Source organism: Crocuta crocuta, unplaced genomic scaffold, assembly GCF_008692635.1.
Source record: "Crocuta crocuta isolate KB4526 unplaced genomic scaffold, BGI_CrCroc_1.0 scaffold197, whole genome shotgun sequence".
Taxonomy (NCBI): Eukaryota; Metazoa; Chordata; class Mammalia; order Carnivora; family Hyaenidae; genus Crocuta; species Crocuta crocuta.
Window position 1 is genome coordinate 4,098,431 of NW_027532002.1, and position 12,283 is coordinate 4,110,713.

Here is a 12,283-nt window from a genome sequence, read left to right on the forward strand (position 1 = left end):
GTGAAGAACCACATCTTTTTGTCCACTCACAGCAAACATCAAAATTCTATAAATATGTCAAATGCTTAGCAAATACTTGTTGAGAAGTACAGAATATTTGGGGGCGCCTGGGTGGCTCAGTCGGTTGAGTGTCCAACTTTGGCTCTGGTCATGATCTCGTGGTTCACAGTTCAAGCCCCATGTCAGGCTCTGTGCTGACAGTTCAGAGCCTAGAGCCTGCTTCGGATTCTCTGTCTCCCTCTCTCTTTGTCCCGCTCATGCTCTCTCTCTCAAAAATAATTAAACGTTGGGGCGCCTGGGTGGCTTAGTCGGTTGGGCGTCCGACTTTCGCTTGGGTCATGATCTCGCGGTTCGTGGGTTCGGGCCCCGCGTCGGGCTCTGTGCTGACTGCCAGCTCAGAGCCTGGAGCCTGTTTCAGTCTGTGACTCCCTCTCTCTCTGACCCTCCCCTGCTCATGCTGTCTCTCTCTCTCCTAGAAATAAATAAAAACATTTTTAAAAAAATAATAATAATTAAACGTTAAAAAAAATTTTTTTTAAAGAAGTACACAATATTTGGAAAAGAATATTTAAGAGGACATCATCAGGATGGCTTATGCTCACACATCTGCAACCATTTACTCAGAAACTGAAGCCCATCAGGAAGGAATCTGAGATGCCATGTGATGCTGTTTCTTTACCAAAGTACGATAAGATGGACTAACTTCAGCTCAGCAAGACCTTGCTATTTCTCCACATTTAGTGTGCACTTATTGACATATCACCCTCCAAAAAGAAGTCAGCACAGCAGCCTCTGACCATGAAGGGTGGTTTGGTGTATCCAGAAGGTCTCCTCTAGTTTGCCTCAAATCTGTTTTAAAAGCACATAGCATATGAAAGGAAACAAGAAATATGTGGGAAGGGGGCAGGTGGGAGTGAGCATGTCAAGTTCAGCTAACACTTTCATCTGTTGACACCAGTGGTTTTACTTAAACTAAAAAATGTTTATGCTTCCCCCGTTACAGTAAAAGCTAAGTAAAAGTTCAGTCTGGAACTTCAAGAATCATATTCAAGAGAACAAAAAACATTAACTTTCCTGCTTCTCAATTTAAGCCAAACCAGAGGAAATATACAAATTGTCAGCCTCTGAAAATCATAAGAGACCAAGATGAGAGACAGAAAAGGGAAGTGAGATGGGGCATAAGGGAATGTAGTTTGGAGAACTCCTTGTCCCCAGGGTATACGATGCTTGTAAACAAATACAAAGAACAAAAGAGTGATAAAAATCACTTCAAATCAATATTTGAAGGAAAATACCAATGTCTCATACAACGTGCCAGTTTGTTTCAGCAGGTCTTCTTGATGAATACGCATTTTATCGCTAATCTATGCCCTACACCCCAGGGAAACTCTAGAGCTTCCATCTTTCTGGGCCACCATTCAAATGGGACCAGGGAAGACCAAGAGTCTTAACTATTTTCTAGTTTATAGGATCCTTACCTCTCCTCCCTCTTAGAGCCTCCAGAAGGGACCAATTCTCCAGGAAGTATTCAGGGATAACTGCACGCAAGTTCCCCCCTCATGTCCTGTGTAATCCAGTTAATAGTATCACCTCACAGTTAACAGAGAAACAACTAGAGTCACATAATAAAGTAGCTTATATCACATCTTCTCTATTTACTCAGGAAAACTAAATATTTGCCCTATCACTAGGAAGAGCAAAATCTTTCACCATGACACCAATGGGAGTGGTTTACCAATGACACAGAGAAATACTATATTTTTGATGTAAACAAAAAAGTGGAAAAGAAAATGATGGTGGTAACAGAGGGAAAAAGAAAAAAAGGAAGAAAAAAAAAAACCAGAGTAATCTGTTACCTATTATCTCAGCCCCACCCAGAAATTAGTTCACTCGTGCAATCAACATATGTCTACCATACACCATAGGCCAGGTTACCAAGCTTGCCTTAGAAAGCTAACAGACCTTCACCTCCAAAAAGAGACTGCTTAAGAATATACAGCTCAGCAATCTCTATCAAAATACCACCAGCATTTTTCACAGAGCTATAACAATCCTAAAATTTGTTTGGACCACAAAAGACCCCAAATAGCCAAAGCAATACTGAAAAAGAAAAACACTGGAGGCATCACAATTCTGAATTTTAAGCTATATTACAAAGCTGTAGTCATCAACACAGTATGGTACTGTTTTGTGCCACAAAAACAGACACATAGATCAGTGGAACAGAATAGAACACCCAGAAATTAACCCACAACTATATAGTCAACTATTCTTCAACAAAGCAGGAAAGAACATCCAATGGAAAAAAGATAGCCTCTTCAACAAATGGTGTTGGGAGACTGGAGAGCAACATGCTGAACAATGAAACTGAACCACTTCCTTACACCACACATAAAAATAAATTCAAAATGGATGAAAAACCTAAATATGAAACAGGAAATCACCTAGAGGAGAACATAGGCAGCAATCTCTTTGACCTTGGCCGTAGCAACTTCTTATTAGACATGTCACCGAAAGCAAAGGGAACAAAAGCAAACATGAACTATTAGGACTTAAGATAAAAGCAAGGGAAACAAAAGCAAACATGAACTATTAGGACCTCATCAACATAAAAAGCTTCTGCCCAGTGAAGGAAACAATCAGCAAAACTAAAAGGCAGCCTACAGAATGGGAGAAGATATTTGCAAATGACATAGACATATCTGATAAAGGATATATAAATATATATATAAGGTATATATATATGTATATATAAAGGATTTTATAAAGAACTTGTCAAAATCAACACCCAAAAAACAAATAATCCAGTTTAGAAATAGGCAGAACAGATGAATAGACACTTTCCCAAAGAAGACATCCAGATGGCTAACAGACACATGAAAAGTTGCTCAATATCACTCATCATCAGGGAAATGCAAATCAAACCCACAATGAGATACTACCTCACACCTGTCAGAATGGCTAAAATTTACAATACACAAAACAACAGGTGTAGCAAGGATGAGGAGAAAGGGGAACCCTCTTACACTGCTGGTGGCAATGTAAGCTGGTGCAGCCACTCTAGAGAACAGTATGGAGGTTCCTCAAATTAAAAATAGAACCACCCTATGAACCAGCAATTACACTACCAGGTATTTATCCAAAGGACACAAAATAGATTCGAAGGGACACATGCACCTCAATGTTTCTAGCAGTGCTATCAACAATAGCCAAACTATGGAGACAACCCAAATGTCCATCAACTGATAAATGGATAAAGAAGATATGGTATGTATGTATGTACGTACACACACACACACAGACACACACACACACATACACACACACACACACAATGGAATATTACTCAGCCATCAAAAAGAATGAAATCTTGCCATTTGCAACCACATGGACGGAGCTAGAATGTCTTATGCTAAGCAAAATAAGTCAGAGAAAGACAAATACCATATGATTTTACTCATATGTGGAATTTAAGAAATAAAGGAGCATATGGGAGTGGGGGGAGACAAGACAGGGAAACAATCTACAAGAGACTCTTATTAATGATAGAGAACAAACTATGGGTTGACAGAGGGAAATGGGCTAGATGGGTGGTGAGCACTAAGGGGGACACTTGTTGTGATGAGCACTGGGTATTTTATGTAAGTAACGAATCACTGAATTCTACTCCTAAAACCAAAAAATAATAATAATAACCCAGAAAAAAAAAAAAAAAGAATATCCAGCTCAGTGACAGTAAATATGAATCATCACTCAAATTGAAAGCCAAATACAAAAAGCTCAAGAGAATGAGTATGAAAAATCCAAATCCTAATGTTAATATTTACAGCAGACTCCAAAGAACACCTCTTGTATAAGGAATAGACCCACAGAGACTTAGCTTTATTGTGCCAATAAAAGATTTCCCCAATATTGATATCCATTAAAATAACTCAGCTTGAACTAAAATTTATCAAATAACTAAAACAAAATTTTAAGTTACCTTTTCTATTTAATAACGACCAAAATGCTGAAACCAAACTATAATTAACTACCATACTTGTACCCACAGAAAAAATATTAGAGAATGAAACCTCATTAAGCCTCAAATAAGTGCCTTCAGGTCAGGTTGAGTAAAAACAACCAAAAGCCAAGAAATTTAAAGTTTAAAGAGACAACACTTGAAGTTCACCAAATAAAAGGTAATTTAAACCATTATGACTCAGCATCTAATGAAGTTTGTTGTTGCTACTGAAAATTTCTCAAGATTCTAGTGTCCTAGATAAAAGGTACAGCATAAGGAATACAGTCAATAGTATTGTAACAGCATTGTATGGTGACAAGTGGTGGCTACCCTGTGGTGAGCAGAGCGTAACATATAGAGAAGTGAAATCACTGTTTTACACCTGAAACTGATGTAACATTGTGTGCCAACTATACTTAAATTTTATAAAATAAACAAGGGGCACCTAGGTGGTTCAATAGGTTAAGCATCCAACTTTGGCTCAGATCATGAGTTCAAGCCCCACATCAGTCTCTGTGCTAACAGCTCAGAGCCTGGAGCCTGCTTCAGATTCTGTGTCTCCCTCTCTTTGCCCCTCCCCTGCTCATGCTGTATTTCTCTGTGTCCAAAATAAATAAACATAAAAAATTTTAAAAATAAAAAATAAAAATAAAAAAATAAACAAAAGTCTTTTAAAACACTCATGAGTCCTAAGTATACAGAATTGGCCCCTGTAGTCACAGGCAATCCTAGACACAATTCCTGGGAAGGGAGATTATAAGGAACCTTCTACTAAAAATTTAAAAATACATAATAATAGCAAACAAAAAAAAAAGTAACAGCCTAAGTATCTGAAAAAAGAAATGAACAAGGGAAAATGTTAACCAAGATAAGAAAATCTTCAACCAAATGTTTTGTGTTCTCTAACAAGTGAACATAAGCAAGCATCTACTCTTATAGCAAATTAAGAAGCCACTTTTACTACAAATTCTACATTAGAAAAAAATGTTTCTTACCTGAGACAGAATAGACACAAAGTTTTCTAGAATGCAACACAGCCAAATGAAGCATTTCAGTACCTCTGAAAAATGGGAAAAGTTTTAAAAGTTTAAATGTTAACTTCAGATGTAACCAAAAAAATGACAAAATATTTTAAGAAGAGATTATAACCACAGCCTACAATCAGTTAACTAAAAATTTACTAAATAATATTCGAAACTGAAAAATAAATGTAACAACAAACACCACTTTGACAATCCCAGAGGCTCAAGGACTCTGCCTCAAGGAACTTCCTTCAGTTGAGGCCAGTAGAGCCTCCCAGAAAAAGTTGAATCAGATGTCCCTTCATGAGTGCTCTCTCATAATACAGAGACCCAAGTTCTGGTCCTGTCTCTTTGGCTAATTAACCTTGGGCAAGTAAGTTAATCTTTCTGAACCTGTTTCTCATCCTGGAAAATAAGAGGTTTCAATTAAATGAAATAAAATCACCTTAAAAAGTATAAAGCACCACAGAATGCTAATCATTATTAGTAAATGGCATACGTCACTTCCAGCTCATTTTGAACTAAACTTCCACTGTCACCAGTATACTTCTCAGCCCCTATCAACTGGTTTCCAAGACATAATATAGTCTAGAAATCCTAAATCCAGTCTTCAAGGTTCAGGTCAGTTGATGGAAATGAGTGAAGAGTGTAAATGGCTGTGGTCTGCTGCAGAGTGGAGCCAGACTAAAGGAAGCAACCACCACTCAGTTCTAGGCTTGTGGCCAAATTTCCACTTTTTTTTTCTTTTTTTCCAAGAAAAACAAGAGAGCAGAGATTTTATGTGAAATCCCCTGGTTCTTAAATATTAGCAACTCTTTTAAATTTAAAACACATCTGCAAGCAGTCCTCCAGTATAAGACCTCTGGTAAAGACTCTGTTCTAAACTAGAACAAATATAATTGAAATCTGAAGACTTGGAGTCGGGGTCCTGATTTAACCTTTCATAGTGTTAGTCTCTCATTTACAAAATGAGAATTATATTAGATAATACTTGCAAAACATCACTATAATGAATATAAATGCTCACCAAATGCTCTACTACCAGAAAATGCAAACATATACACTATCTGCAGATATATATTTCTATCACATACTCAATACTGACTTCAAAAAACTGTTATTGCCCTGAACACTCAACACAATATTCTATCACATACAGGAAAAGAACATGATGTCATGGAAAGATAATAAAGTATGGAGTCAGATAGACCTGGGTCTTGAATCCTGGCTATGTAACCTAAAGCTCTGAGCTCTAGCTAGTTTCTTTATCTTTAAATGCAGATCACATCTTATAGATAAGATTAATGAAATAGTACTAGTAAATTAATGCTAGTGAAGTATCCATTCATTAATGTTAACCTCCTCCCTTCCAACAAGTGACCACATAGATAACTCTACTTAGAACTACTGAACACAATGATCATTGCAACACTTCACTCTTTTAAAAAGTGAAAAGACAGGGGCATATAGGTGGCTCAGTTGGTTAAGCATGTGACTTCAGTTTAGGTCATGATTTCATAGGTCATGAGTTCAAGCCCTGTATCGGGCTTTCTCCTGTCAGCATAGAGCCTGCTTCAGATCTTCTGTCCCTTTCTCCCTCTCTCTCTCTGCCCCGTCCCAATTTGTGCACATGCCTGTGCTCTCTCTCTCTCTCAAAAATAAATAAAATAATAAAATACAATACAATAAAATTTAAAAATTAAACAAAAAGAAATTAAGGACCTTTCTACACCAAATAAGTACTAATTCACTTTAAAGCTTCAGAGTTATGTACCAAATACCATAACTGCTACTTTGTCTAATTATTTTAACAGACATTTATAACCTATACAATTAGTGCTTTAAGTAAGTGATTACTTTCTATTTCTTCATTTGGTTATTTTCAGAAGCTTTTCTCTTTTCCTTTAAAAACCTCTAATACGTCAAGTATGTTAGGTCTGTTTCTATTAAAAAAATTTTTTTTAATTAAAAAAAGTCCTAAATTATTCTCTTGAATGTGCTGGTTTCCACAATTAAAAAAAGTTCAGTCCATGAGGAATGCCCAAGTAACAATATCTAGAAAATATATTAACTAATAGTCTTTTTTTCATTTAAGAACTCAGAGCCTGACACAGTGAGGAAACAACACTCCAAGTAAGATAAAATGCCAGAAATAGTGGGCTGTACTTACGAAACAAACTTTCCTACTTCCACTTGCAGTATTGGATCTCGTAGATGCACTTCTAGAAGCATATCTTCAGCTTGAGCTCCATCTCCTGTTTTTACAGGATGAGGGTTAAAGATTCTTAGGTATCCCATAAAGCTACCCACAATTATTTTATCTGTGGAGAGATTTTTTTAAAAAGATATAAGAAGAAACAAACATTAACAACAAAATCTCTTTGAAAATAAACTTTCTAATGTCTAAAAGAAAAGCTTAAAAATTAAACAATCAAGTCTTGCTTCATATATAGTAGCCAATCTGCCAAAAGAGATGCAATTAAAATGAACTTATATTAATAATGTAGTTTTTCAAAAAGCTTTTTTTATATCACCAATATTTACACATACTAACATGTTACATGTTTTTCTTAATACTTGCTTTGGTGTCAGTGTTTATAATTTAACTCAGTCAAAGCAAATCCTTTTACAAAAGATTAGTATAAGGTTGTAAACGGATTTCATCTTAGAGCATCAACTCTACAGCTGGGTGTAAAACAGATTCGGAGGCCTCACTAGGTATAGTGCTCTGATTAACAATGTCTACACTTGGGGCGCCTGGGTGGCTTATTCGGTTAAGCATCTGACTTTCGCTTAGGTCATGATCTCACGGTTCGTGGGTTTGAGCCCCACGTCAGGCTCTGTGCTGACTGCCAGCTCAGAGGCTGGAGCCTATTTCAGAGTCTGTATCTCCCTCTCTGACCCTCCCCTGCTCAAGCTGTCTCTCTCTCTCTCCTAGAAATAAAAAAAATAAATAAAAAATAAATGTCCTATAATGTGTTTATTAAACTCGAGTCTTTTTTGGGGTGCCTGGGTGGCTCAGTCAGATAAGCATCAACTTCAGCTCAGGTCATGATATCACGGTTTGTGTCAGCTGTGCTGACAGCTCAGAGCCTGGAGCCTGCTTCAGATTCTGTGTCTCCCTCTCTCTCTGCTCCGACCCCACTCACGCTCATTCGCTCACTCTCTCTCACTCTCAAAATAAATAAACTTGAGTCTTTTTTTTTTGAAATCTATAATAATATTTTAGGTCTATGAAAAAGAGGACTAACTCAAGCCACCATACATATAGACACTCATGGCCTCTTACTCATTTCCACACTTAAGTCCATTTACAGACTCACAGCCCCTTGAATAAAGACAACACAGTGTTTAGATGCTGCTGTAACACCACACATGCCTAATATAAATTTTCCTCAGATCTTTCCCTACGTGACCAAGAGTCATTTAAATTTCAGGCACACTGAGGAAAGGGAAATACCCAAACTGTGTGAGAATACTGAATATTGGCTCAAGTTACTACTAACTCTCAAAGCCCAGAAATATACTATTGTTGCTAATTATGGAGACTTAGTAATAAATGAATTTTTTAACTTAGTTCAACCAGTGAGAGCAAAGCCAGCCTATGATTTCTGAGAGTTTAAAGGAAATGTATTTCGGGTACCTGGGTGGCTCAGCTGATTGAGCATCCGACTTCGGCTCAGGTCGTGATCTCATGGCTCACGAGTTCAAGCCCTGGGTCGGGCTCTGTGCTGACAGTTCAGAGCCTGGAGCCTGCTTCAGATTCTGTGTCTCCCTCTCTCTCTCTACCCCTCCCTCAATTGCACTCTGTCTCTCTCTCACTCTCTCAAAAATAAATAAACATTAAAATCTTTTTTAATTTTAAATAAAGTAAATGTATTTCCACAGAAAATAGTAGAACATCCATTTGGTTCCCCAACATTTACATGACAGATACTATATTGGGACAGCTGTATGAAAACCAGTGGAACTCTATCTCCTGTTAGGGAGAAAAAAAAAAACAAAAAAAACAAAAAACAAAACAAAAAAACCACTCCTAGGCTTCATTTGGGGTCGTTTCCAAAATTTAATGCCAAAAAGCTTCAATATGCATATGTGGTAATTCCTATCATATCCATGTTTAATAAGCAATGTGCCAATATTGAAGCCTAATAGGTCTTTCTTTTTAATAGTTTATTGTCAGGTTGGTTTCCATATAACACCCAGTGCTAATCCCCACAAATGCCCACCTCCANACTCTCCTCCACTATTTCCCCCCTTCTTCTCCCCCATGGTCCTTCATTAAGTTCCTCCTAATCCTCCTATATGTGCAAACATATGGTATTTGTCCTTCTCTGCCTGACTTATTTCGCTCAGCATAACACCCTCAAGGTCCATCCATGTTGCTACACATGGCCAGATTTCATTGTTTCTCATTGCTATATAGTATTCCATGGTATAGATAAACCACATCTTCTTGATCCATTCGTCCGTTGATGGACACTTAGGCTCTTTCCATGTTTTGTGAAGCCTAATGGGTCTTATAGAAAGAGTTAGGGTTGATCGGTATAATTTAAAGGGCAATCCTAAATTCTTCTATTATTCCACATCATATCTTTTCTTGGAGCCAACTGATACAACCCATCTGCTTGAATACAGTTCTAGATCTTAATAATGTACTTTTTCCTTTCCAATAAACAGAGGCCAACAGAAACAGTTGACTCTCACCTGACGAAAAGAGGCATATCTCTTTAAATGTACACTATAATCCAATCTGCAGGAAACAGGCCTACCTCATCACCTCTTAAGGGCCAAATAGGGCTGAAAGAAATCTTAGTGAAACCCAGGAAACTCCAAGGACCCTCCCTATACTATCTGGAGCAGCAGTAAATGAAACTACTACAATTCTCTTCAGGCAAGTATTAGCATTCTAGATCCCTCAGGAATGAAGGCCTACACCAGTTATCTGGTTCCTTCATCTCCACTCAAGACCAAGAGCCCTAAACAGCTGGTCAAAGTTTAAAAAAAAAAAAAAAGTAGCATAGTTACATAGCCTGGTGACCAGATATAAAACAGAAGGTATTCCCCAATACGACTTCTTTAAGTTACCATACAATTTTTTCTACTCCTTACTCTTAATTTTCAAAATTTTTCTTTCTCATATATATATTTTTTTCTTTCTCTTCTATAGGTTTTGAACAGAGATTGTACATACATACCACTGAGTCTAGAGGCAGCAGAATACTGGAACATGATAACGACTAAATTACAAGAGAAAGGTATTATCACCCAAAGATCCTGGACTTTTGCACAGCCAGGGCTCCGTGAAAGTGCCTTTGAAGCAGTAGGTGCGCATGGTTATCTCCCACTGCAGATGGGTAAGAACACAAGGTTGTGCAGTTTTACAGGGACAGCTGCCACCGGGAGGTATAAATGCTGAGTAGCCAAAAGATAAACATAGTAGCTATTTTTCAGTCAGCCCTGGGAGTTTTCTACTCAGGATTCCTGTAGTAAACTCTCCCTCTAGGCCACAAGTTGGCATGAAACCAAACTGGCCCACTCAGTCTCCTTCTCACCCCACTCTCACTACCTCTCTCATGAGTTGGCATCTTGAATTAAGAAAAACAGGAAGTACATGCCACTTTAAATGCATGGTGTCCTATTTCAACTGGGATCTCAAGATTGGTAAAGAATCCTTCTATGTATCAAGTTGGCTTTGCCTAAAATGATTTAAAGATCCCTAATACCGTCTTTTCACTCTTTGATCACTCCAAAGAAAGTAGGGGTCATTACTGTTTCAACTTCCCAACCTGACCTGCAAATTTCTCTTCATCTGTATCCATTCTTACCCTCTTGCCTTCTGTCACAGTGAAAAAAAAGTGCTCACATGTGTTTAAGGATAACTCCTCCATCTGCACACCTGATCTCATCTCTGACTATCTTCTCTGAATCCCTGCTCTATTTTTTTTAAGATTTTATTTTTAAGTAATCTGTACACTCAGTGTGGAGCTCAAACCTACAATCCCCAGATTAAGGGTCACACGCTCCACCTATAGAGCCAGCCAGGTGCCCCATCCCTGCTCTATTATATCCACTATGCTATACACTGAATTTTTCCCACTTCTCTTTACCCAGTGTTGCCCCCAGTTATCATCTTCCCTTCTTCCCTTCACAGTTAAGTTTCTTTAAAGACCCATAAACACTCAGTCTTCCCTACCTCCCACTCCTCTTACTACAAATCTAGATTTTGTTACCATTGTGCCCACTCATCCGCCCTCACCAAGAACACTAATGAACTACTTGCTATTAAATGGCATGGAAAGTTCAGTCTTCATGTCACTAAACCTTGCCTCCCAGGTACGAGCCCAAATTGTTCTCCTTCCTCTCTGCCTGCCTCTCCCAGAATCTATTACTATCTACCCTTCCCAAACCTCCCATTTAATGCTTGTATGCTAAAGATTATGGTCCTAATGTTCCTTCCCCCATTCCCAGGGCTTCAAATACAATCAGCATATGGCTCACTTCCAAATCACTACCTCTATTCTGCCTACAAGACATTCCTTTCTCAAACACAGCATATCCCAAACCGCTCTCATTTACCTTCCACTCCATGAGATCAACAACAATTATTCAACTGTAGTGTGCCACCATTCAACATTGGAGTTGTCAAAAATGCAGATACCTACTACCTCCCTGTAATCCACCTCCCTCCAGGAAACATGACTTTATAGGATTTTATATATCTGAGAGAAAATCTTCATATATAATAATCACCCCCAGAATATGATGATGCTGGTGGTCCAAGCTTTGAGAAATAATGATCGGGAATTTTTTTTAATTTATGGGGCACACACAGGAAATTATTTTTGTATAATATCCTTGGGAAAACAGAGGAAGCTTCTCACAGCTGGCCACGAACTGGGAGAAAGCAAACTAGTAACTGGTAACCCACTGGTGGCACTCCAGTGAACAGCTCTAAAAGAAATGATGAGTGAACAGTAGCCTATTCAGACAATCAATCAGGATAGTTTCCAACAAGGTTGAGCTTCAGATAGTTTGGGCATAAATGAGTTTGAAATTGTTCTCTTTGGCATCTATTTTGGTAGTCTGAGCATTCTATGCTGCCAAATAACAAGGGAATCATAAGTTTTAACAAACAGGCAGGAAATAAGATTCATAATGTTTGAGGAAACTCTCAGGACACCCTCTGAGTAGAAGACTTTCCCATCGCCTATCAGTGGAAGGGCAGGGCCCAGATTTTCCTTAGAAAATAATTTGG

At 38.0% G+C, this 12,283-nt stretch overlaps 1 protein-coding gene across 2 annotated transcripts in view; it reads right to left on the bottom strand.

Annotated features, from left to right (window-relative positions):
* The window catches only part of BBS9 (Bardet-Biedl syndrome 9), a 450,363-nt gene that overhangs the window by 419,693 nt on the left and 18,387 nt on the right, over positions 1 to 12,283 (bottom strand). For both annotated transcript variants that reach the window (XM_077775407.1, XM_077775408.1), the window contains exons 3-4: positions 7,196 to 7,346; positions 4,999 to 5,063 (exon numbers count right to left, since the gene is read on the bottom strand). In XM_077775407.1, coding sequence (XP_077631533.1) covers positions 4,999 to 5,063; positions 7,196 to 7,346 — 216 coding nt within the window. The remainder of the gene's footprint in view (positions 1 to 4,998; positions 5,064 to 7,195; positions 7,347 to 12,283) is intronic.